Raw genomic sequence first — 27,843 nt, 5'->3', positions numbered from 1 at the left:
GGGAGGGCTCCTCACACTCTTCCCCTGCTCCAGCGTGGGGTCCCTCCCACGGCACACAGTCCTCCATGAACTTCTCCAGCGTGGGTCCTTCCCACGGGCTGCAGTTCTTCACAAACTGCTCCAGCGTGGGTCCCTTCCACGGGGTGCAGCCCTTCAGGAGCAGACTGCTCCAGCGTGGGTCCCCCATGGGGTCACAAGTCCTGCCCGCAAACCTGCTCCAGCCTGGGCTCCTCTCTCCATGGGTCCACAGGTCCTGCCAGGAGCCTGCTCCAGCGTGGGCTTCCCATGGGGTCACAGCCTCCTTTGGGCACATCCCCCTGCTCTGGCGTGGGGCCCTCCCCGGGCTGCAGGTGGATATCTGCTCCATCGTGGGCCTCCATGGGTGCAGGGGCACAGCTGCCTCACCATGGGCTGCACCAGGGGCTGCAGGGGAATCTCTGCTCCGGTGCCTGGAGCACCTCCTCCCCCTCCTTCTTCACTGGCCTTGGTGTCTGCAGAGTTGTGCCTCTCACATGTTCTCACTCCTCACTCCAGCTGCAGTTTGTCTTCTGGTGCTTTGGGTTTTTTTTTTTGTTTGTTTTCCCTTCTTAAATACGTTACCCCAGAGGCACTACCACTGTCGCTGATGGGCTCGGCCTTGGCCAGCGGTGGGTCCATCTTGGACCCAGCTGGCATTGGCTCTATCGGACACGGGAAGCTTCTAGCAGCTTCTCACAGAAGCCACCCCTGTAGCCCCTCTGCTACCACAACCTTGCCACGCAAACCCAATAGGTTCCACCCCTCACCTCTGTGAATCACATATTTAAGAATTATCATTTAAATCGACATACATCGCACAATCCACCCCTTGTCCATTCACAGTTACAACAACCGAAATTCCCCATGATCATTCCGTTCTCTGAAGCTGTTCAGTCCATGTTTTGGCCGTTACCTCTCTGACTTACTATTGTTATCTTGAATTTCTTGAGCCCCATGTTGGGCACCAAAAAGGACTGTTGTGGTTTAACCCCAGTCGGCAGCTAAGCACCACGCAGCTGCTTGCTCACCCTCCCCCCACTATGGGATGGGGGAGAGAATCAGAAAAAAAAAAAAGTAAAACCCTTGGGTTGAGATAAAGGCAGTTTAATAGGACAGCAGAGGACAAGAAAATAATGATAAAGGAATATACAAAGCACGTGATGCACAATGTAATTGCTCACCACCCGCCGACCGATGCCCAGACAGTTCCCGAGCAGCGATCGCTGCCCCCCAGCCAACTCCCCCCAGTTTCTATACTGAGCATGACACCATATGGTATGGAATAGCCCTTTGGGCAGTTTGGGTCAGCTGTCCTGGCTGTGCCCCCTCCCAGCTTCTTGTGCACCTGGCAGAGCATGGGAAGCTGAAAAGTCCTTGACCAGTGTAAGCAGTACTTAGCAACAACTAAACCATCAGTGTGTTATCAGCATTATTCTCCTACTAAGTCCAAAACGCAGCACTATGCCTGCTACTAGGAAGAAAATTAACTCTATCCCAGCCGAAACTGGGACATTGGGTTTTTTTTTTTAGACCATTCTGTTTGATCTAGTAGCTGTCTTCTATTTGTGCTTGCGTTTATATTACTTTCTGCTGAATTCCTAATTATTAATAATTTTTACCTGTGGTTGAATCTGTTCTTTTTAATCTGTTTTTTCTTTTTCTTGGTGAAGACTAAGTGCTTTGTGTGTGTTCAGCAAAACATTTTATAGTTAGCTTCTTTGAGCAATATTGTTCTTTTAGCAAGTTAGCAATATGCAAGTTTCATCATGCCTTTTAAAAACCAGTTTGATAACAAGGGATAAGTTTATTTTGCTTCATTGCTGTCTAAGGTCTATGCTGAACCAGAAGCAAGGCATGTGCCATTTTATGGTTCAGATGCAATACTTAATTGTGAGTTCCCTGAAGCCCACCCACACATTGCTGGCCGGAATTAAGCTAGGCAGCTACAGTCCTGGGAGAGACCGCATCTCCAGAGAGGTAAAATGATTTCACCCATGTGCTGAGATTGGCATTTGTTAATGTTAATCCAGCGCTTACCTCTCCTACCCAAAGGCAGCAAAAGCAATGTGTAAGGGAAGGATGAGGCTGCTTTTGTTGTCTCATTGGGAGATTCTGGGTAGCTAGGAGAGCTGCTAGTTGTGCTGGAGAATAAGTCTGACTGAGTTACCTCATCTCTAGCTCATCCTGAACAGAGAAGTCTTCTAAACCTCCGGTTTTGGCATCTAAAGCTGAGAGCTCCTCTTCTTACCACTGTACAAAGCTTGTTCGTTCTCTCCTCAGCAGCTGTGAGATCTCTGGCTGGTAACCTGCTCTGTAGCCCCTCTGTCACAATGTGATTTAATTTTGTGAAATACATTGGGTTTTTTTATTTTGGAGGGGGAAGAAAGCAAAATAAATTATATTTATTGAAGGAGGCTGCTGGTGGACAGTTTGAAATGCTAGCAGACATCTGGGAAGATGCGTTTAGTGGCTCGAGAAGGTATAAAAAGAAGCTGTGGTATGGGAAGTGTAAGTGCACAACTACATGACAATTGTTTTGTAAAACCCAATATATATGCTCATGTAAAGCCTTAATGCTTCCTTACGATTTCAAGTCAGCAGTAGTTATCTAACTAAGCTGTTATCTAAAGAATTGATATCAAAGAGGAAACGTGTGTGGAACATAAAGTGGATTTAGTACTAAATGCAGTAACAGCAACTGTGTGTTAGTTTCCGATGTTTTCCTCTGCCTAAACAGAAGTAACAGGTACCGTTAAGGTATTTCTTACCTTGCGTTCCAGGGTTCAGAAGGCTATCAGTGGTCTGCTCTGCGCAGGAGTGATCTTTCAGTTGATCTTTTGCTCTTCGTGATGGATGTAGCTCGTAGTGCAGAGTAGTCAATAGTATTTTCATTGCAATATTTCAGCACTGAATAAAGTTTTAGTTACTTTAAAGTTTAGTTAGAGGAAAAAATTCCCTCAAAGAAGCAGGTAGTGTCTTCTCTTTCTGAACTGTATTACTCAGAGTAATATGTATAATTCACTTCTAACTTCAGATTGGTGTTGTAATACCCATATAAACATGTTCATTACACCAATACACTGGCTCCGTAATTGTGTATGCCACATAGTACAAGACATTTAAAACTTTGTCTGGAATATAGAAATTTGAGCAAAAAAGGAAAGTAACAAACCCTATAAACCTGATAAAGTTAACATGAATTTTCAGGTGTATTTTGTAAATAAATACCGATCATTTGGGACTAGATTCTTTACAACAGCAAATAATCATATATAGATGTTTGATTTTTTAAAATCGATGCATAGAGATTAAAAAAAATACTAGATTTGGAAAGCTACTTTATGGAACTCCACAGATGCTGCAGGGTATCAGCCACCCATTTAAAAAAATTGCGCTTTTAATTAAAAGATATGTGATCTCTAAAATTCATGTCTGTACAAGATGTATATTAGTGTATGACAGTATTAAAACAGGCAGATGTTTTATTTAGAAAAGCACAAGATGCTTTCTTATCCCTTACTCAAAAATTGGAAATGCACCAAAATCTTGTTCCTACAGAATCCCACATCAGTGTTGCATCCTTCCTTCCATTGCCTTTGCTTCCTCTTAGATTATCCTGTTTGTCCTCTTCCATTGTTATGAGGTTGGTATATGTGAGATGGGTATTGATTTCTTCCCAGCATATTTCTGTATATTTCCGTACAATGTTTATGTCTTTTTTTTTTTTTTTTAATGTGAAAAGTAAGATGACTAATTAAAGAATGTATGTAAGCTTTCAGACAGGTGTGATCTGCTGCTGGTGTCCCTGCACTTATACTGGGATTTCCCCTGCAAAATCAGAACCTGGCATGTGAAGCTCTTGAAATTTCCACTATATGTTACGGTAGCAATTCCCATATCTGAGCTGCTCACCAGAATTCAAGGGTACACCCAGTCTAAGGACAAAAAGCCAAATGAAGAGGTGAGCGGCCAGTTTTTGTTGATCAGCTTGATTCATTGCATACTTGGTATCAGAGAGATGCTGCAGAGATGTCGCTTGGGTGTGAAAAGACTGTCATTGAATTCAGGAAGACCATGCTGCAGAGTGCTGCATAGTAAAAAGCACTGATATGAGAAGTTGATAAATGGGTAGACAGCACAATATGTTTGCAGAGCAGGAGGCTAGTGGGATGCTTAACTTGGAGATGGTATTTAGGAAGTAGGATGCTGAGCTCTCAAATGTCTCAGGCTTTTCGTAATAGGTTGTCTCGGCCCAAGCCACAGCAATATTAAATGCAGATGTTTTTCTTAATGTGACACTAAGATACTTGCAAGGTGTTTCTATTTTTATACCTTACTGAACTCAGAAACTTAAAAACGGAACTAAAAAAAAATTATTCTTATGAATATGTTGACTTGGGGTTGGTATAGTTTTTTTTTTTTATCTTCCTAAATTAATAATGCTAATAGTGTTACCACATTTGTGTACTGATCTGCACACAAACAATTTGGATCACAGACTGGTTCCTGTCACATTTGTTAGGAGACGGAGATGCGGTTTCTGGAGGTATTATGGAAAAGGTGGTGGCAAGAACTGAAGGTGCAGGAAATACATGTCAGTGTCCTGGTTTCGGCTGGGATAGAGTTAATTCTCTTCCTAGTGGCTGGCATAGTGCTGTATTTTGGATTTAGTAGGAGAAGAATGTTGATAACACACTGATGCTTTACTTGTTGCTAAGTACTGCTTATGCTAGCCAAGGACTTTTCAGCTTCCCATGCTCTGCCAGGTGCACAAGAAGCTGGGAGGGGGCACAGCCAGAATAGTTGATCCAATAGTTGAAACCAGGACAGGTGCCCGCGATGGGGATGCGACCCCTGGCAGGCAGCTGTTGTGAGAATGTCATGCAGGAAAGTGTTAAGTTGCCTTTTTTCTGGTATGTGAAATATATGTATAAAGTTGGAAGGCAAGTCTTTGGGAGAAAAAAATCTGTCTCTCCCCACTATTTTATTTCCCCCTTCTTGCTTTCAGGATTATACTGACTCCTTCTTTCTTGTAGCAGCCAGGGGAATATGGCTTTTGCAAGAGAAGTAAAAAAGATGTGGTTTCTGTGCTCATTCAGATTTGTCCCTGGAGCAACAGGGTCTAAAATGCTTTTAAAAGAAAGCTAAGAACATGACTGGGCAGGATTTTTGTCACTTACAGTCGTCTTAAAGAGAGAGATCCAAGGATGTGATCTTTTGGTGGCATGGTTAGCTGGGGAAGGACAGTTGCACCACTAAGCTTACTTCTCGCAATATGCAGAATAATGTCCGAAATTAAAATTTGGAAGGATGACAGGAAGCTCATTTGAACAAATATTCATTAATTAAATTAATGTTGTGTGAATTAATTTCATTAATGCACAATTAAACACTGAATATCACTGTTCACATCCCTTTGCAGACTTATGAACAGGTCAGGTAAAATGACACAGTCATCAGAAAGTTTGTCCTGTAATTTCTTCCCGAGGAAGAAATTGAAGCCCAGGATTTTCCGCATTTTTGTGTTCATTCCACACAGTACATTAAAGTTACCATAATTCAGTAATTTGGAATCGATGGTATGAGTAATGGGTACAAACGTATGTTGGCTTTCTTTAAAAAAACAGGACTTTGTATTGCTGTTGTGTAAAATACACTGTTCATCTGCTGTGCCATTCATTTCCCAAGTAATTTATTAAGGAGTGTAACTTACTAAGTAACTTATGAAACATGTGACTGGGAGTCACATTTTTATTATTTGTATATCTGCCTATAGTTTCTTTCAGTGTAAACAGAATTGTCACAAAACAAAATGTTACTCATCTGCTCTGGCAGTATGCAACTTTTTTAAAATCAGTGATCGTCTTTGATTCATCCCACACTAGGAAAATACTCGCTACAGATTTAATCAGTTTAGGCGTGCGGAAGCCCAGTGAGCAGAATGGGAGACTCTTCTTAATACCCTGTCTTATCTCAGTTGTGATGGACAATTTCCTTTGATAATGCATGTTGCCTTCTCATGAGACTAGATAAAAGCAGATAAATAAAAGTGGTTAACTAGCAAGAACTCCCTACCTGATGGACGGAATGGAGTAAAATTAATGACTGCATGAAAAAGAAGCCTTTGCCAGATGCAGACATGACACTTTCTTTCCCGCACGTAAACTTGCTAGTATTGTGTGGCTGGGAAGCTGACTGAATTGATGTTCAGACAAAACTGTGCACAGGTTATTGCACTCCGTTGTTACTTGATCATGGAGTTTGTGTTCACAAACAAATGAAACATTTGATTAATGAATAACAGCTTTTAAATGCATTCCCTCTAAGAATGCGGATGTCTGAGAAGTAACGTGGAAGGTGGTCATGAAGTGTAGCAATATGATAATAATCGTTGTCTTATCACCTTAGCATAGATGTTTAGTGACAGGTACAATGCTGCCGAGACAGCCTAATAATACAAAAGCAGGATGATTGGTTGCTCTTCTAAAGAGAAGGTAAGTTAATACTACTACCAGTGAAGAAAATCATATGCCATTTAAATTAATTACAAGGCAATTGGAAGGCTCGCAGTACATAAGAAATAAACTGAAAACCATGAAAAACATGTAAGACATGTTTTGTGTAACATGACATTATATGCATGAGACATTAAAAATGCAAAAATAACCTTTAAGGGATGGCTGCAAAGGTGTATTTTGAAGATAAAATAAGGAAATAAGGAGAACACCACATCTGAACTGCACCGCAGCTGCCTTTCTTTGTTTACTGGGACAGAGCAGCCCCTGTGAGCGGGACTCACAAACTCCTTTCCATTCTGTTGTTTACAACTATTTCTGATTTCACCGAAGCATATGTCCATGCCAAGTTTTTTCCACTAATGAAATTAAGTCCTCTGTTTTAAGGATTATTAACTGTCCAGTTAATGTTTGATCAGTGAACTGTCTTAGTATTTCTCCAAGCTCACCAAGAGCACAAGTACAGAAGGAAGGGAGAAAAACTGTGACAGGGGTTTTTTTGGTTCACAACAGTTTAGGATTTGATACCATGAAATATTTTCCTTGAGAGGGGTTGATCATGAGTGGTGATTCCCACTATATTTGCATTCTTTAAAGCCTCTCAGTGTCTGTAAAACATGAGCTGAAGGAAGAGGATGGGTGTGAGTAAGGGGGAAAGGAGACAGATGTCTGGGGACAAAAAGTAAGCTGCTTTAATATTCCTTTTCCTACCACAAAAAGCCATTTCAATAGTAAATTTCATAGTTCATTTTCAAGTTTAGTCTTCAACTTTCCGTGTTCTATTTCTTTAGAGGCTTAGGCTTTTTTGTTTGGAAAACAGGATTTAAAGTGATCTTTAGGTGATAAACTAGTGCTTGCGTAGAAAGCAGACTTCTGGGAGCAAGGAAGGAAGTAATGATGGTTTTGTTAGGAGTTGCCTTATGTTCACGCTCAGTGAAGCTCATCTGCAGAGCACAGAAAGCCTCACTGCACCGCAGGGCTGTGCAACCAGGGACTGTCTTTGGTGTGCACTGCCATCACGCTGGCTTCATCCGACCCGCTGGGAGAGATTTGGGCACAGAAGATGAAGCCTTCCTCCGGCACTATGGGGACCCTCCTTGAGATGCAGGCTGTGCAAAAACAAACCCTCCCTCCACCCCCTGTTTCTCACTATCAACTTGCCTGAAGAGTGGGCCTAGTCCAGTGAAATGCTCTCTGAGGAGTGAAGCCATCTATTTCTCCCCTTTATAACTCACCCTCGTGGTTATCCACAGAAGCCTGTAATAGTATGAGGTTGAGTATTTCGATAACGATGAAAAACTATAAAACCTACTGCGTTACACAAAAATTTTTTTTACCGCATTTCCTTTCAATCTGGTGTTTTTCAAGGCTTGGGAAAAATCATCCCCTCCCTGCCCCCCAATGTCAAATTTAAAAACACCTGCTTTCGTTGGAATATTTCTATTCCGATTAGCTCTAATGTAAGGCGAAGCCAGCTTTTCAGCTCATGGGAGCTGAAGCTACTCATTAAAAAAAAAAAATTATGAAAACTTCCCTTCCTTTAAATGTGTGGAGTGTTGCAGAGTTCGCAGTGTGCAATGCTTGTTTGGAGGCACTAGGTCGATTCTCCGAGCTTTGCATCACTGAGCGTGACAGCTCCTGAGAGATTAAATAGTTGTTACCATCAGAACTTTAATCAGTTTTTCTTCCATTTTTGCAAATACAGAGAATGATAGGTGTACTTGTAAAGTGTCATGAGGATTACACTGCAACGCTTCCTGGATAAACTTCAGTGCCACTGAAGTGGGGAAAACAGTGCCAAATAATCTCATGACAGCTGTCATGTTTCCAAAAGTGCCTGATCAAATCTTCAAATCTGAATGCTAGATACCTTGTGGGTACATACAACATCTAGTATCAGTCACTTCGGCTTCTGCTTCCTTTCATGCTCATAGTAGAAATGTGATTATGCACTGAACTGATCAAATAGCAGTTAGTTTACAATGATCTCTTCAGATTTTGTATTTCAATGCTACATGTAAAACTATTTATAATGAGTGGGCATTAGGAAGTTAGGGGGAAAATCTGCCTTTGGCTGTTTCTAACTTCTTCAAATGCCTCCTAAGTGATACGTTTATAGAACTTGCTTTGGCTTTAAAGATTATTAAGTTCTTACATGGATTGTACTGAAAGAGCGTGAGAATTTTTCAAATGAGTAAAACTGAGATTTATAATATAGTTATAAAGAGCTTTGGGACATGACAGGGGGCAGTGGAAGGGAGCTCTCTTGGTTTTTCCTTTAGGACAACAGATGAATTTTTAGACTTCTTTTTAACCATCTTTCTACCTGACTTGTGGTCTTTGTAGTCACTCTGCATCTCCATTTTTTTGGGCTGTAGATTGAATTTCCCTGTAGTTTGAGAACAGAAATAGCTGAGTCCAGAGGAGAAACCATACTGTTTAGGCTCTTACTGTAAATGAGCTATGGGCAATGTTGTGTGCATTGAATCTACTTCACTGCGCTGTGTATTCCTTGTGGAATGACACAGGACAAAACAGCAGTCTAGTCTAATGTAGTCCTCTGGATATAGTTTGGTTGGGGTTCCCAGCTTGTAGACAGGAGTATGATATGAGAAAAAATGAAACACTAGAAAAAAAGTCAGATAAGCAACAACCTAGTCCTATCAAAACTGATTGTTTCTTACTGTCTCTCCACTGAACAGTCATTACAATGGGTATATATAAAAATACAAACATAACTAAATATACATAAATGGGTCTGTGTGTATATATATAAATCCAGGAATTTTAGTCTCACTGTGGTGAGAACACTAAGTGCCTAACAGTCACCTCCCTTAGCAGAAAGAAATAAAAGTATTTCAAGTTGGTAGGGGGGAAGGGGTGGGAAACAGAGTGGGGTGGGCATGGGTAGAAGTTTACGCTTAACGCCTTTCTTACATCCCTCTGTTAGCACAAGTTGGAGAAGGGAAGCCATACTGTGCTCCTGTAGGGGGAAAAAAAAAAAAAAGCTGTGTACACTGCAATAACTGATCTCATGAGGTTCACTTTATCACTTTATCCTGACTTTCTGTGGAGATAAAGTACCAGATAGAACACTGAGGATCACTGTCCATCTGGAAACAAACTTTGTCAAAACAGTTCTCTCACATGAAACCTGCATGATGTCTGTGCAGCTAATTGCCTGGGTTCGTTCTGGGTTGACTATTGGGGAGCCATTAATTGTGTTACGGTGGTGACTACACGTTGTAATAGGGATCATTCCCATTCTGGTTATTTATGACACAAATTTTGGGAGAGCAGTTTTTAGAACTAAACAGATCTGGAATGAAACATGTAGAAACAATTATTGTATACACTGGTTAGATGCGTTCTTTGAGTTATCATTGTGTCAGAATATTTTGACCAAGATTTTTTTCCCCCTTAATTGTTTGAATGTTGGATACTCTAATTTGAAAGGTGTTGGGGCAGATTGAGACATCTGGCTGAATCAGATTTACAATGGATGTGATCTTACAGTTCTTTGAAAATCAGGTCCTTTTTGAGGTAACTGTAACTAAGGTCACAAATGAGGGCACCCTAACATACCAATTTTAAAATTTAAATTTTTATTTAAACATTTGATTTTGTGCTTCCTTTGCTTAGAGTTATAATCTTTTCCCTTACATTTTCCAAACCCCTGACCCATGTCTTGGCCTTTCTGTGCTCCACTAGGAACCTTTACTAACTATTTTAGAAGGTGTTTTTGATATGTTTAGGTGATTCATTTTTACATCTCCTGGGTGATCCTTTTGGTAAAATATGTTCCTGCAGTTTTGCTAAATATAAACAGGAATTACAAATGAATTTCATCGTAATGACAAATAAGTAGCTTTAAAATGCAAGTGATAAGAACTAAACATACCATTGTTGCCTTCAACATACTTGCTTTGGGGAAATATGGTAATATTATGTCCACAAGCAGAAATTCAACAAAAAGTAGAAATTTTCAGTATATAATAAGAGCTCATTAGAGAAACTCGATAGTATTCTGTCATATGACTTCTAGTTATGGTTTTAGGCAAGCAAGTCTGAGGAAGTGTTTGAAGATTAACAGCACAGAAATTAGCTATGAAATATTAGAAAGTTACTATTACTTTTCCATTTATGATAATACTGTCGGTTATTAATTTGATCATTCACTGACACAAATAATGTTCACTTCACTTAAAATTCCTCTCCATCCTCGATTCATGTTACAGAATCAATTCCTGAATTTCTTAGCTTGCATAACTCTCAACTTGCCACCTGACGTCCTTTACCCATGTAAGGAATAGGTGTGTTCAGCAGTCTCTGGTTTGTACAGCATCGGTACAAGTGGTCTATGAAGAAGGATGAGGCTTTAGCATGAGTAGGGAACTCCAGCAACTCCAGCACTTCAGTGTGGTTTTAATAGTTATGGAGACTCCAGATATGAAATTGGTACTCATATTCAGGATCCAATCCTGTAGTCAGGACTGGAGGCAGTGTGTGCTATGTGTGTTTTTATCTAGATAGTATTTTCAAGTATCTTGTGTCATAAACTGAATAAAATATGTTGTATGAATGTTGTGTCTGATATTGTCATTTATTCAAATATGGCAAGACTATACATTTTGTGGGGGAAGATCTTGATTTTTAAGTGCATAATGTTTTCTCAGCTGCCTTGAGGCAAAACAGAATAGCTGGTGTCATGGCAGAGTTGTGATTTTAAGCTCAGAGTTCAGAGATTAGGGAAACTGTGGAATATTTGTTTTTCCATGCATAATCTTTTATTCATTCTCAATGCTAGTCTAGTGTTAATGAGGCCATTTGTATTTAGTACTTTGAATAATTTATGGTGAAATTATAATTCTCTTTCATTTCTAATGTCATTAGTATTGAAAGAAGCCCTTTAAACGAGAGGAATTATACCATCATTCAGTGAAATGCAGCAAAATATTCTTTAGCTGTATGGCTATAAAATTGGGATAAAGTTGTAATTGCTTTATTGCTGGGTCTGTAAAAAAAGAGGAGCAACTGCAAAACCCAATTTGTAGGTAAAAGTATCCACTGGAAGGTTGTTTGCAAACTTGAAATTCTGTATATTTGTTCAGTAGAGTCAGTCTATTATTGGGTTCAAGATGCTTAGATACTTGTATTCTCTTAGTGAATCATAGAATCGTTTAAGTTGGAAAAGACCTTTAAGATCATCCAGTCCAACCATTAACCTACACTACCAAGTCCACACTAAGCCAATCAAGGGTAGACTAGACTAAACCATGTCCCGAAGTGCCACATCTACCCGTTTTTTGAACACTTCCAGGGATGGTGACTCCACCACCTCTCTGGGCAGCCTGTTCCAATGCTTGACCACTTTTTCCATAAAGAAATTTTTCCTAATTTCCAACCTAAACCTCCGCTGGTGCAGCTTAAGCCCATTTCCTCTTGTCTTATCACTAACTACTTGGGAGAAGAGACCAACACCCACCTCACTCCAACCTCCTTTCAGGTAGTTGTAGAGAGCGATAAGGTCTCCCCTCAGCCTCCTCTTCTCCAGGCTAAACAACCCCAGTTCCCTCAGCCGCTCCTCAGAAGGCCTGTGCTCCAGACCCTTCACCAGCTTGGTTGCCCTTCTCTGGGCACACTCCAGCACCTCAATGTCTTTCTTGTATTGAGGGGCCCAAAACTGGACACAGTATTCCAGGTGCGGCCTCACCAGCGCCGAGTACAGGGGGACAATCACCTCCCTGCTCCTGCTGGCCACACTATTCCTGATATAAGCCAGGATGCTGTTGGCCTTCTTGGCCACCTGGGCACACTGCTGGCTCATGTTCAGCCAGCTGTCTACCAACACCCCCAGGTCCTTTTCCACCAGGCAGCTTTCCAGCCACCCTTCCCTAAGCCTGTAGCGTTGCATGGGGTTGTTGTGACCCAGGTGCAGGACCCGGCACTTGGCCTTGTTAAACCTCATCCAGTTGGCCTCGGCCCATCGGTCCAGCCTGTCCAGGTCCCTCTGCAGGGCCATCCTACCCTCCAGCAGATCGACACTCCCACCCAGTGTGGTGTCATCTGCAAACTTACTGAGGGTGCACTCAATCCCCTCATCCAGATCATCGATAAAGATATTAAACAAGGCTGGCCCCAAAACAGAGCCCTGGGGAACAGCACTCGTGACTGGCTGCCAACTGGACTTAACTCCATTTACAACTACTCTCTGGGCTTGGCCACCCAACCAGTTTTTTACCCAGCGAAGACTACGCCCATCCAAGCCATGAGCTGCCAGCTTCCCAAGGAGAATATTGTGGGAGACGGTGTCAAAAGCTTTGCTAAAGTCCAGGTAAATGACATCCACAGCCTTTCCATCATCTGCCAGGCAGGTCACCAGGTCATAAAAGGAGATCAGGTTGGTCAAGCAGGAAGATCAGGTTGGTCAAGCAGTGAGTAGTAGCATAAATCGGATTAACTTCACAGGTGCCACAAATCCTACTTTGATTAAACATAGAGCACCCCAATAAACCTAGTAAAGGTGCAAAGAAGAGTAGTTGACTGAATGGACTTGCATTGAGCTGAACAGCATTAGAAATTAGTCCCCTGTACTAAAATTCTCTACTGAATGCCAATTCAAGTTAGAAGTCTGCCTAACTCTCTTCAAAGGTATCCACCAATAACTATGGTTAACGTAGATATTTTAGATACCTTTGTTTTGGTCGGTCTTATTTGGGGGGAAGGGAGGAGATGCTTAAGATGAAGTATCTTTTCTTTCTTTAATAAAAGACGACCTGACAAAAAACCCTAACTTTGGTATGTTACCAAAAGTTGTTACTGTTTTTGTTGAGTGTTGATGCTGTTCTGTAGACTTGATTAAGTGAGACTGAAAGCAGTTGTGATGACTTCTGGGTTATCTGTTTGCCAAAAATATCAAAATGTACAGTTAGAGAAGTGGTAGAGAAGAGAAGGTGAAAAAGCTGTAAGGGAAGAGACTCTCCAGATTCACATCTGCTTTTCCTTATGTTCTGCTACAAGAAGCAACATGAAAACACTAATTATCCTCTTAAGGGGATACTTACGTACATATATTCATACAACCATCTCAGTACTGCATACACAGGCATATTTGTGCATATTTGTAAATAAAGGTGTATAATATGTTCTTAGGGGAAACACTCAATCACCTGGATGTCTTGAATACACTTCTGGAGCAGTTCTTCGTTTGATTTAACTGACTCTAGTAAGCTGGTTTATGTCATTTTGAGATTCTGTTGCTGTTGCCTCTTATTGTAGCCCTCCTACTCCTTTTGTTGATGGATTATTAAAAATGTTGCACTTTTTTAGTGGATACGTGGACCTCCAGAGAGAGCAGGCATACCCCAGAGACTGAAGATGTCCTGTAGATGCCATATGAGGAGACGGCAGTATAAGCAGCCCAGCATATCTTATTCAGGAAAGGAAAATTTCACTTGTTTCAAAGGTCATTTAAACTTCTGTGCAGATCATAGCCCAGCTCTTTAACTTGGCTGGGAACCAAAAAGGTGATCAGTGCAGTGTGTTTAGGAAGTGCTGATTATAGCGTATTTGTTAATGGTTTAACTCATACAGAGTTCAGCAGAGCCTCATAATTACTTCAAAAGCTCTGAATCAGACCTTGATGCATGTTCTTATGTTTGAATGGAGCCTGCTTTTCTTCCACAAAGGTGAGGTCTCTCTGACCTGAAGGCAAAGTTCTGCTCCGGTTATTCATTGTAGTACAGCTGAAAACTCAAATCAGGCTTCCCTTGCGTTCCCTTTTACTCACTGGACTTTGTAAAAGACTTTTTTTGTCCCATTGCAGCCCTTCAGAGGTCAGAGCACCTGACCTCTGAAATGATAATATCTGTACCCAATGCAAGGTAATGTCTCTGGAAGAGCCAGAAACTCCTCCTTCTAAGCAGCTGTATGGCAGTAACCAGCAGTGGATTTTTGCTGTCCAAAGTAATGACCAAACCTCCAAAACCTGTGTCACATGGTAACAGTCCCTTAGAAAGAGGGTCATAAACTATGTGCTTGTGTCAACAGCTCAAGTGATTTTTATTTTTCTTTTAGTAAGCTGTAACATGCCAGACGTCAGTGAAGTTAAAAAAATAGAATATCTGGAAGCTGCGTGCTGTTATTCCTATTAAAAGCAGGCCTGTGTTAGGCAGGATTTCTCTCACATACTGCTGCGTTCAGCCTTAGTCATTAGGAAGCTGGTATTTTGTTATTTTTGTCAGACCTAGTTAACGAGACTCTGCGGTTGTCATACTGTTTCAGAATTAAACCCATGGTTTACTATAACATTATTTTTTTATAAATGTACTTTTTCATTCCTAGCATATTCTTGGAAATGGTTGTTGAACACTTTGAATCTATGCTTGGGAAGACCCCTCGTAAATGGAAAATAAGATAGAAACTAAGTTAGGCCAAATATAATATGGTATTAACAGAACATTTATGCCTATGTATAATTATATTCCTATTAAAATATTGACAGAAACCTGTTTGTGTCTGTTAGATATGTATTTTTTTGAGTGGGAAAAATCTTGTTTTCCAATTAGGTGATGCTTTTTGTACTGAGGTATTACGTTGTTTGTGGAGGTATTAGGAAATTACAGTCAGGCCTGAAAAATTTTACAAAATAATTCTTATTTTAAAAAAAATCCAAAAATAAGAAATAAATTTATTTAATGAGTTGTATTATTGACGTCTATATATCTAATGCAGTCTGTGAACCTCAGTAAAGGTAAAGCAGTTGAGCATAATCTTATCGTTTAGATTGGTCTGTTTATAGTTGAGTAAGTTTCACTTCAGGTAGTAGCTTGGATCAAATTACTATAAAGTAGAAGTTAAACTGGCTTGTTTTGTGGCCGTAAGATTTTATGATGGAAAAATGTTTAGATTAACCCAATACATATGCACTAGAAAAGCTTATACATAGTTTTTCATGCATACTTCCTATCTCCCTACTAAAATCTCGGTATTTCTGTGTCTTACTAAAATGAAAATCCCACCATACATTATATTAAATCTTAAGTAGTTACCCAGAAGTGATACTGAAACTTCTATACTTAATATTTTTTCCCGCTATAGAAAGCACACTGAAAAATTGTTGTCTGTCTCCTTCCTGTTTGTGGTTTCATTTTACATTGGTGACTGGTTACTGGTGAAAAGGTGATACAGGAGATCTTGGTCAAATGTTATACATGGACTTTTCAAGCACTAAACCTCTCCCTGATTTAATAATGCTGTTTTTTCTGACTACTAGAACAATTAGGAACATAAACCAAGTAAGGAGTAACAGTTAGGAGTGTAAGCCAAGAGATATGGGTGTATTGGTCTGAGAAAGTATTTTTCCAGTGAAGTTAGGGAAAATTAGTGTTCCAGAATTCTGAGATCTTTTTCTGGAATGTGTGTTCTGCTCCCCCACCCCATGCTCTCCAACCTATCCTCCCCCACCAAGAAAGCACTTCCAGCCGGAAGAAGTGCTACTGAGACTGGAGTGGGTTGTCCGGTTTATCATGCATTAGAAATAAAGGAAGATGGCATTTTTAGCCAGATCAGGTGGAGAGGTGCTACTGGTTTGTCAAGGGAGAAATACCTGTTGAAGCCGAGTGGGTGAAGATAGGTATTAAAGCAAAAAGATGCTGACAGGGGAAATATGAGAATACACTGACTGTGAAAAAACATAGTCTAGAGGTTAAGATGTCGTTTCTTACTAGGAGGATGCGATTCTGAAGCACCATTCTGGTCTGAGCAAGGTAGACTAATAACCTACCAATTTTTCAGATGGAAGTAGCTGGGTTGATAAGTGTAGTCATCAGTTGTAGCAAAGGACTAGTCACTGTGGGCCAGGAGAATCTTCTCAGACCTCTCGTCTTATGAGAGTGGGGTTCTAGCCAATGGTCCTCACTTTCTTCATTTCACAGTCTTTGAATATGCATTCAGTTCCTCTTCGTAACATGGTTATTCAGTTTTACATGTTTGTCTCCGAAAGATAGTCCTAATTTGTGCTGAAGGGAAACTTATGTTTCTCTTACGCTTATATTCCTGAAGTTGATCCTCACTGTCTGTTCCTGGCAACAGACTGTTTGCTGGACAGCACAAATTAATCGAGGGCTGTAACTGTCTGTGGGGAACCTTGTGTGGGTTAGCTCAGTTGGTTAGAGCATGGTGCTAATAACGCCAAGTTCACAGGTTCAATCCCTGCTTACTGCAGGGGGGTTGGGCTCGATGATCTCTCAAGGTCCCTTCCAACCCAAAGCATTCTATGATTCTAAAAAGCAGGACAGAAACTTCCACTGGAGCATAACTGTTACTGGTTTGCAGTAGCAGCCTCGCCTCTTTGCTGGAAAAAGCCAGCAGAGGGAGGTACCGTTGTGTTTGCAGAACGAGGCATTGCACATCCTCTTGTCATCAAGAGGAAATGCCAGCTGGGAAGTACTTCTGCAGGGCCTCAACAGTTGGGAACACCCATTTTGCTGTCTGTCGTTCACTGTTCATTGCATGTACCAGTTCTCATGCGAGTGTTTAATTATTGCTGTGGTTGCATGTTCAACCCAAGGCTCTAGCTCCCAGAAGCGCGTAGCGATTTGAGTATTTCTGTGTAATGAAATGAGTTTTAAGAGAAAAGGGAGAAGAAAGGCGATACTTTTTGTTTTGCTGTTATTTTGAACTTAGTTTGTCTTCTCCTAGTGTTTTTGGAAACCCATAAAATAATTTAAAAGGCCTTCTATAGGTCACTGCACATTTCATTTGATATATTTTGCAGGGAATATTTAGAGTCACTAATTTGTCCCAGATTTTATATGAATCCAATTAGTTCAGGTCACAGAGCAAGAAATAGAACTGACTAGAAAAGTCAGTTTCAAACATTATCTTGACATGTTGTTGTAAGCCTGTGGCTGTTTTATGGGAAGAATGGGAAGCAAAGTAGAGTGGCAGAATGCTACTAGAATGTTTAGCTAATGACCACTATTATAAACGATTATTATTAAGATTCCTTAAACATTGCTTTTTAGCATCGTGTTTTCATCTCCAGTGGAAATGCTGAATGCCTCTTTCCTACACAAAAGTGAATGTTTCTGTGAAAATTTCAGCAAAACCAACAAAAGCATTTTCCAGTAATAGATGAATGGGGAATATGTTCTCTTTCAACTCTTCTTTCATTTGATCAATTGCATCAGAGAGAAAGAAGGGAAAAAAAAGAGACTAAAAGACAGTAGTATGTTCGCTAGGGAGGTGTGAAAGCTAGTTTCGGTTTGGGTGAGCTACAGTTGTTTGAAGACTTGCATAAATATGAATCACTTGTGATTTATATTTCATCCAAAGATGATGAGACGGTTGGCTGCAGTATGTTAATCACATGTAGCTGAGGTACCCCTGATTCATGCCCACAGGTAAGGCTTCAGCTGTTCTGGAGCACAACCCATTAAAGGTGTCTGTGGAAACAGAATCACTGACTGCAGTCGATATTTAATCACATCCTAGTGAGCAAAAAGTGAGCACTGAATAAAGCTGTGTCTTACAGGTTGGCCACATGGATGAAGGTGGGTGCTGACTGATCCCTTTACTGTGGTCTCATTTAGCACAGGAGCTGGCAAATGATTAAATTTGATGGCATGTAATTTTTTTTTTTCTGCAGCTGTGAAAGATACATTTCATAGGGTTGGATGGGACTTCTTAATAAATGTGAAATCCTTGCTTTCTTAGTGCTCACATAGACCTCAACAGCAGCAAGCTGTAAACTATAAGCTGCAAGTAGGGGCTTATGTACATAGAATAGTGCCAGTGCTTACTGGAATAACCCTATCCACCCGAATAGCTTTTGTGGAGTTGGTATGGCCCCTGCTGAGAAGTACAGCAAGCAAAGAGGGTGGGTGTATGGTATTGACTGTAAACTGTTTTAATGTTCTGTCTGCTTTGCTGTAGGTAATAATGCAATGACAGCAAATAATGCTAAGCCAATAGCACATGGAGAAAAATAATGAGAACTTATTACAGATAAATGTAATTGCACATTTCATGCTTTGCTTTTTGTAATCAGTCCGTCAAGTCAAACACTAAAATACGTTAATGAAACACCACTTTCTCACAGAACTCAGTAACTTGTTAGCGGCCCTTAGAATATTGATACTGTTACCCAGGTTGCTCACAGTCCAGTGCGGATCAGCATTTGGCACCTGGGTCGAGTTGTGTGCCTGTAGCAATTTAAGTCAAATCAGGCTGAGGAACAGTGTCTCCTTTAACTGCATGGTAGCTATTCAGGCTTTGGGCATCTATGGCCTTGTCCATCAAGCACTATGCTTTTGTGGTCTTTTGAAGAGCTCCTTGGCCCTAAGCAAGGGAAACAAAGCATTACCTTGTCTAGCAGAGCAGGAGTGTTTAGGTGAGAGGCGTGTTGTTATTCAGAAAACATACTCTGGTTTTGATAGTTTTTGTCCAAATTGATGCCAAACAGGAACTGAAGGTACAGATAACAATATTCACTAAACATTTAATCCAGAGAATATACAGGAAAAACAAATCTCAAGCTGTATTAGGGGTTTTTTTGGTTTGGTTTTTTTTTTTTTTTTTGCTTTTGAAGTACTTCATTAATGGTTTTGCAGAACTAGGATCTTTATCTGTCTGTACAGTGTGTGGGCGTACCATGCCCTGTATCATCGTGAGATTTCAGGCACTTTTATGAAGGTTATATGTATTACATAGCTAAAACTACTTCTGACATTTAATTCAGGAGCATCCCTGATGGGAGCTAAATTCTTATGCAGTCAAAGGAAAGAAGGAGCTACCTCTAAAGGGCATCTGACTTAGATGACTGCAATAACCTGAGGTACCTGATGTTATATACTATCTGTTTAAACTTCACCATATCCAAAGGATATTACATTTGTCTACAACCTCTGTAGAGCCCTCTCCTCCCCATTTTGTCACTTGGTTGTTCCAGTTTTCTCTTGTTTTTGTTTTGGTGTATGAAAATCTCTCATATTTATCTTTTGACAGATAATGCTTTATTTTGCCCTCAGCTTGTTTTCATATAATGTATTTCATACTGGGTTTGTTAATATTGCTGTACTTAAGATATATACTGTCTCCCCGGGGCATTGGCTGTATCTACTTTCCAAGTAATATTGTGTATATAATCTCACTGAATTGCAATTATATCCGCCAATCAAAATTCATAATTATGTACAGTTGCTGCCTTATAACTACACATTTCATTCTTCATTATGAAACTTTTGGCAATGTAACTGGCAGCCTCTAAGCAGCTGGAGTGCAGGAATTTTGAAGCGCTGGGGCTGTCAGAAATAATCTGTGAAACCACAGCGCAGGTCGGCTTGTTTTGGTGACCATGGTAGAATCACAGGATGGCAAAAGGTTAAGGAGGTGGACATGGGGCAGCCACATGCAATGTAGGTAAATAAGTTATTTTTGGAAATTATACTCAGTCAGTCAAAGTTCAGAAATGTATAGCACCAAGAACAATTTCAGGGGTTAAAAGAGCAGACTACATAATACCAAAGTAGCAATAATTTAGCCAGGATAGGAGCTGGGTGACCAGGCATGGGTTTACAGGTGGGGTGGAAAGAGGAGAAAGCTTACTCTTTCATATGCCAGCAGGCCATTGGAGGGTGTGCATCCATGGTCTCTCTGTGCTCCTCTCCCTCTAGACCGTCCTCTGGGTAGTAGGCGTATATAACCTAATAATTACTAAAAGATTTAATAAAGACGTAACCTCCTTGTTCTACTCTCAGTTCATCACATGATGTATTTAACTTTCTTCAAAGTTAGGCAGAATCACCTTTTAGGAAAGTGTGCTTTTGTCAGAAGCAGGTATTTTGGATCCAAAAGGTTAAATCTGTGTAGTTTCCTTTTGCCTTGTGTGTTTTGCAGGCAGTCAGACTATGTATAGTCCAGTGTTCTCCTCTGCTCTTAAACTCTAATTTAAAAATGCTCCAAATTAAATTTTCGTTATCTTTTTTCATTTAAAAGATAGGAATGTTCTGTTAAACTGAATGGTCCCCTGGCATTTTTGGGGCTGTATGTGCATGTGCATGTGAAGTTTTACAAAGAGCCAAGGCAGGTACGCAGAGGTGGTGGATGCTTTATCAAGAAGTGAATTGTGGCACAGAAGGAGAGCAGAGAGCCGGACTGGGCCTTTTTTCATCAGGACAGACTGGCCCACGTCGGTTCCCAAAGAGTTCCCCATGTAAAATTAATCTGCAAGAATATTAGCATGTGAATATTACAGCTTATGAACTGATAGTCTTGCTGAATAACTTTCCATAACTAATGCTGACACATTGAATGGTTTTTGATATTTCTGTAAAAAAACCTACTTCTGAAAAGTGATTTTATCAAATAGTTGGTATATTATTAGATCGATGAAGTCAGTTACACATTCCAAAGATAGTAGTATGTAAATTAACCTAAAAGTTAATTTTACGTTTTCCCCGAGCAATGAAACCACGTCCTGATAGATGTTGCATTTTAATTTTCTTTGGGTTGATCATACTATATTTTCTTTCTCCTGTTACTTTCCGTAAATAGTATAATTTCATAGTGCTGACAGCCTATATACCGAATACCACAGTGAAACAGGGGGAACTGTATTATTCTGTATATACTGACAAATCTCTTTGGTTAATGTGCATTCAATAAAGTTAAAATAGCAAATGTTATTAAACCAGGGGAAAAGCACAGTGAAAGTTATTAATGTTCTTTCCTTTGTCGGTGTTATGCATGTGCCACATTTTTTTCCTTTCCTCTAAAAATACAGCTTTATTGAAATAAGACAGGAAGAAAAAAGCTACAGCATAAAAGTGCAATAGCAGAAAAGATGTTTGTTTCGGTACAGTCTCAAATGATGAGAGAGCCTGTTTCTTCTTTCGGGCAGTTGAGAGAGTATTAAATGCTGTTCTGTCTTTTCAGTTAAACAGCAGCATTAAAGATAAAATAAAAGTTTAAGAATTAATAATTTTTCCTTCCTCAGCCAAATGTCCTCCCACATTTTCGAAGTTATGTACCCAGAGGAGGAATTTAAAAAATGACCACCTGGTTTTTCTACCTCCATTTCACAGAACTGCAATATTGTACTTTGTAATTAGCTACATAATGAATCAAATTCGCAAAAACCGCTTGGGGGTCTTTACCTAGAGACGTTTTAGCCCATGTTCCCTCACAGGAGCATCTGTCGGGATGGAAAGCGCCCGTCCCCATGTTGGTGGATGGTCTGTGTTTTGGGGCGCCTCAGCCGATTGCCTGCTTTTTGCTCGTGCTGCATGGGTGCATTATCACTTCGGTGCTGTCAGCCTCCTCAGGGCCCGAAGAATCCAAAAAAGGCAGTTGTCTGCCTCCGGAGGAGCGTCACTAGGCTGTGCTTGCGGTGCCCGTAAGAGCTAATGAGCGAAATGGCGTCTCTGTGCGGGCTTTGTTGCGAGGGGGTGTTGGCCGGCATGGCCGCCTCCGGGACGGCAGTCCTTCCCCTCTGTGTCTGGCTCAGGACTGCCCCTTCCCTTTCTCAACTCTATGGTGGCCTTTCCCAGCTCTCCCAGCTGTAGCCAGTGGGTTGTTTATCTCCCTGACCACGGCCATCGAGCTGGGCCCCGATGGTGGTGGTTGCGGCTCCTACTCCCCGCTCGTACTCCCCCTCGGAGCGGAGGCCTTTGGTGCCAAGCTGCGGGCCGCGCGGCAGGCCCTGCTCTCGGGCAGGCAGCGTGCCGCAGGGCGGCCATGGTGAGTGTCTGACCTGCTGGAGGGAACGCTGGGGTCCCCTCGTTGTTGGGGTCCCCTCGCTGCGGTCCCCTCGCTGCGGTCCCCTTGTTGGGGTCCCCTTGCTGCTGTCCCCTTGCTGTGGGCCTCTCGTTGGGGTCCCCTCGTTGGGGTCCCCTTGTTGGGGGGTCCCCTCACTGCAGTCCCCTTGTTGGGGTCCCCTCGCTGCAGTCCCCTCGCTGCGGTCCCCTTGCTGCTGTCCCCTCGCTGGGGCCTCTCGCCCTCCGACCCCCCTGTGTTTCGGGGGTGAGCCAAGCAGCTGTAACCTCTCCTGTCAGAAACTGGGCCGGGTGGACCCCCATATGCATTTTGACCCCCGTATGCTTGTATGTTCCGCTTCATACTGCTTGGGAGAAACCTTCTAGGATAAAAAAAAAAAAAAAAAGTAGAAACCTAAGAAGTCTGTACATCTAATAAATCAATCCATTTTTTTCCACCCTCCTCCTCTCAAATCTCCTCAAAACACTTTTCCTTGACTACCTTCAAGCCATCGTTAAAAGTTCTGCTTTTGATAGACGCTCTAAGTGGGGAAATCTTAAGGCAGGGGAGGGCTTTTCTCTTTCAAAAATAAGAGAAGGCATGGGTGTCCAGATTGCTTTTATCATTAGCACTGCCTCACATCTTTACCTACTGAATCACTACTATAGCAACATAATACATAATTATATATATTTCCAAGTGTCAAGGCTTCTCGTTTAAAGCTTAACTCAGTTTTAAATCCCTGTGGAAAGGGAAGACCTGTAAAATGCTTAATAAATTCTAATCTTAATCATATTCATCATTATTAAAATTTGAAATAGGTTGAAATATTTCAGGTAAGTGAAATGAAAAAACTAATAAAGGGCATGAAACACACTGGAGAAATGGAAGAATAATTGCTGAAGATTAAGAAATCTAAAATGGCCAAACATGAAGAAGCCTTCATTTCCAATAAGCTTTTATTTAAAAGTTTTGCAATAGCTTAATAATATAAAAGGAGATTTTAAAAGTGAATTGAATACTACGTGCAGCAGAATGGCAAGAAATATTTAAATACATTAAAACTTAAACTAGTCCTGTCTTTGGGTTTCAAGCATGATTTAGGCCTCGTCAGTTCTTGAGAGAGAACTCTTCTTGAGAGTTGCTTCATCTGTCAGCAGGGAGGCAACACTACTATTGTTGTTGCTATTAATAATAATTATTATCATTGTGGTCATAGTAGTTTTCATAATAAGTAGTGTCTAGGAGTAACAAGGTACTGTGGCTGAAGACACCATCTTGCTCAGTCTTGTACAGGCAGAACAAAAAGATTTTTCTCTTCCAAAGAATGTGTAATTTAAACATGAAAGGAAGGACCTCTTAAAATATTTTGGTTTTAATTAAAAATTATAAAGATGCAATCAAAACGTTGGGCTTCTATTGTATCCTCCTTTTTTTTTTCTGCTAGTGAATGAAAGATGCCTTGCTGTGAATATTGCCTGACTATTGGAACATATTTGAGAAGCGTTTTTTGAGAGCTGTAGAGGCCTCAAAGTCAGGCAGAGAAATATTATACCCCAGGAAGTTTAGGGAAATTGACTTTTTGTGTGGGGTACTGCACTAGGGGTGTTTGAATGGTGCACTTCACAATGTAGTCTGTGGGAGAAAATGGAATTAAATATTTTAAAAATTGAATCTAGTAATTTTATTTTTATTTTAGGGATTACTTACCTCGACCATGCCGGTTCAGCACTTTTCCCAGAGAGTCTACTTAAAGCTTTTACTGATGACCTCAGAAGCAACGTTTATGGTAAGTGCAAAAGAGTGTTCCCATTAGTCTTCTCAAGTTTCCGTCTAAACAGATCAAAACTGTGCCTCTTGAGCTGTTGGAAGAGTACTTCTGAGGGTTTTTTAACACCGCTACAGAGCAGTTGGAAGACCAGTGATTTTACAAAGGAGTCATAGTCCCTTTGTGTCACCCCTAGCTTTGTTGTTTGGTGGCCAAGGACATGTCTGTGTTGGTGAAGAAGAAAAATCAAAGGGAGCATGACTCTGTTGCGCAGGGGTTAGGGCACCCTGCTGGAGATAAACAAATACAGTGTAGGTCTGAGCACTGTTTGTTCAGTCTTTTTTTTTTTTTCCCCTGCACAAAATGCAAAAACAATTTCTTATGCAAGGATCAGAATCCAGAACCACCCCCCTTCTCAGTGAGAGTCATCACAGGGAGCTTATACTGTGGTTCAGTACAAGCATTTTATTTAGAAGAAAGCTTAGCTCAACGATCCCAAATGAATTTAGGCAGGGAATAGGTGCTATACCTCTCCCAGACTATTAGACTTAGGTGCATACTCAGAAAAAAGGATGTGTATTGCTAAAGCAATCTTGCATATAAGAATGTGAGTAAAAATATCTACAGAACCATGCAATATCTGGGTGGAGATTTAGCTATCTCAGCTGTGGACATGGGCACTTCAGCACCACCTACAAGTACTTCATCCCCAGATCCTCTACTTAAACCTTTCATCTCTTTCAAGCATTATTATCTAGCCGAGAACCACACACTGAATGTGCTTTTATACAAAGGCAGCAGCATCCATTGTTTAGGAAATATTGTTACCGTGTGATACAATTTACATTAGAGTGATTCATGCTCAACCAGAAAAAAAATATACTGTACTGTATTATCTATATAATGCTGTGAGTAGTCCCACTGAAGTAATCAAAATTTCTTATTGTGTGTTACTCTCTGTGGGCTATGTGTCCTTTTTGCTAGTTTTGTGTCTGTCTTATGCTCCCTCATACATAGAGCAAAGTGATTCCTCACTTGGGAACTAGGTACCACTGCTTTAAAAGAAAACTGTGTTCACCCAAGCACCAACACACTTGTGCTTATCACCTGGGCAAGCCACTTGAGAGTTCTGGGTAGTTTTCATTTTCAATGTGCCATTGTACGTGTCATTCCCCTCTCTTGTTTCCTGAATGTTGGTGAGGCCAGGATCCAGAACATGGATTTAAATTCCAGTACAAAATAGATGTTGTTCTTGATAGCGATAGTTTTTTTTTTCTGTTATAACAAGATACGTTGATTTGATTACATTCAAAATCTCCTCTTCAGGTGCATGTCAGTGATATTAAAATTAATGTTCTGTCACTACAGCCATTGTAAAGTAAAATGTGTGCACTTTGATCTTAGTTATTTCAAACAACATTGGGCCCAACCCTTATAATAAGTACCATCTGTGGCAGAAAAAAAATTAAATTTGTGAACCAATTGAGTGCTTGTGAATAGAAATAGTATGCTGCCAGTTTGGAGCAGATTTGCACAGTATCTATAATGCTATGGGAGAACAAGTTGTATCTTTTTTAATACTGCTTTCATCTAAAATGATAACGAGCTCTAGTATGGTCAAATCTCTTTTTTTCCAGTTACATCTCTGATGCTCTAAGGGCAGTAACTGTTGTATAAAAAGAGTTAATTTAACAGACACAGATGTGAGTGAAGGGGGATTTTGACTTGCAGCTTCTTTTATTTTCTCGGTGATAATCCACAGGCCCAAAGAACTGCAGTTTAGCTGTTGCATGTGTAAATGAGGGAAAGGAATGTAAGTAAGAGAGATTCTCACTTCTAAATTGAGAATATTTGAACTGGAAATTACAGAAATGCAACATCAGGCATGAAAAGTCTAGGTATTAGATTTTGGGTTTGAGCTCTAAATTTATTGTTCTTTTTAACACCTTCACTCACTAACTTTCAGCAGAGTGATTTTGAAATTTTAAAAAGAGAGTAGCTAATATTGCAGCCCACTGCAAAAACTGTATTAATATAGCAATTTTTGTCTTGTTCTCTTTCCAAACTGTTCAGGCATGTTCTTTAAGCATTTACTAATAGGAAAGTGTGCTGTGCCTGTGTGGATATTGCTGTAATGTTTTTTGCTCAAAAAGATAAATTCATGTCCTTCTTATGTGATGTCTTAATTGTTAATACATGCGCGTGCTGAGCTGTGCGAAGGTGGCTACCGATTTTGCACTGAAATTTATATTTTCATGAGCTACTTGAATTTCAGACAGTAAAAAAACCAGGGTTAGTCCTGGTGTCCAATCACGAATGTCTATTACCTCCCGATGCTGTCTCTTCTAAATTGCTTCGTAGCTGGTGCACAAATACATTTGTGCATTCTGCCTGTAGATTTTCCTAGTACATTTGTGCATATGCAGTTGCATTTTCTTTTTAAGGGAACTGCCTAAGTATTAGTAAGAGATCTAGATGTCATAATTGCTTTCTTCTGTTATATGTCCCTTCTCTTGACTAACTGCTGTAAGGACCTTCAGGGCATTGCTGTGAAGTATACGTTAAATCTGTCTTTGTCATCTTTTCAGGCTGGCTTGGTGTAATACTTTGATAAAAGAAAAAATTAATAGAAAAATTGTGATTAATGATTAACTTCTATATTTCTGTTGTCTCCTAGGCAACCCTCATAGTCAGAATATCAGCAGCAAGCTGACGTATGACACAATCGAGCATGTCCGATACAGGTAGAATAATCTTTCTTTCAGATGTTGTATGATGCACTTCATAGTTTTCATTTTGATTAGGCCTGTGCTGTTTTGATGACTTCGGTGTGATGTCATTTTCTGAGGGTCATCTGTCACATCTAAAGAAAACACTTCACTTTTAAAACGCAAGGTATTTGGACAGTCAAGTGTTGGACAAAGTCAGTTCTTTTTCTCCCAGATGCCCCAATTCTCAAAGTCCTGTAGTTAAATTAGTGCTGTAATATAAGTCCACAGTTTTAATGAAGACATAGAAGTTGGAATCTCAAAAGCAATTATAAGTAAGATGGTATGGTAAGATGATAAGGTGGAACTAAGTGCAAGGACATGGTTAAAATGCAGATGAAATTAAATAGGGTATAATGGCTTGTGAGAATTTATAAAAATCTTATGGGAATGTGTACCTTGTTTTACAGCAGGTGCTTACATCTGTTGGAGTAATAAAATACCTTTTAAAGTAGTTTTAGTGTATTTTTTAAGAGCAAAAAGAAAAGGTGAAATTGAGCGTTGGGGCTTCTGGGTATGGGCCAGAAAGTGAACTGAATCTCTAAATAAGGTATCCCCCTGAAAGTTCAGGATAGCATGTTCTGAAAGTACACTTCTTGCCATTAGTTTACACCACGAAGAAATATACAAGTACTTAGGTACTTGGTTATTGGTTTTAGAGGGGTTTTTTAGGTAACTCTTGCTATTTTATGTCTTTATTGAAGAGTATGTATGCTTTGATTTTATTTGCCTGCTTTTAATAGGACTCTCTGTAGACGGAAAGAAGTATCATGGATTCCTCTTTATCATCTCCCTTAAGAGCAAAGTTTTCTCCAAAATGTGTCACAGAATTCAGATCAATAGCAATGGAACTATAGTATCGTAATGTTCATCATTGTAATGAAGAAAATCTGGCTTACACCCTTCTGCTGCTTTTTCTCTGACTGCACTTTTATAAGGATGTAAAAAACCAAGTTTTCTAGCTGGCTATAACCTGTTTGCTCCCCCGCCACCAACTTTCTGGAGAAAGTATTTATTT

At 40.4% G+C, this 27,843-nt stretch overlaps 1 protein-coding gene across 1 annotated transcript in view; it reads left to right on the top strand.

Annotated features, from left to right (window-relative positions):
- MOCOS (molybdenum cofactor sulfurase) overlaps positions 1-27,843 on the top strand; it is a 237,960-nt gene that overhangs the window by 4,835 nt on the left and 205,282 nt on the right. The window contains exons 2-3 of the mRNA XM_075705959.1: positions 23,989-24,078; positions 26,735-26,801. Of these exons, the coding sequence (XP_075562074.1) occupies positions 23,989-24,078; positions 26,735-26,801 (157 nt within the window). The remainder of the gene's footprint in view (positions 1-23,988; positions 24,079-26,734; positions 26,802-27,843) is intronic.

Source organism: Pelecanus crispus, chromosome 2 (genome assembly GCF_030463565.1).
Source record: "Pelecanus crispus isolate bPelCri1 chromosome 2, bPelCri1.pri, whole genome shotgun sequence".
In the NCBI taxonomy this organism is placed as follows: domain Eukaryota; kingdom Metazoa; phylum Chordata; class Aves; order Pelecaniformes; family Pelecanidae; genus Pelecanus; species Pelecanus crispus.
This window is presented reverse-complemented; position numbering and strand designations above follow the sequence as displayed.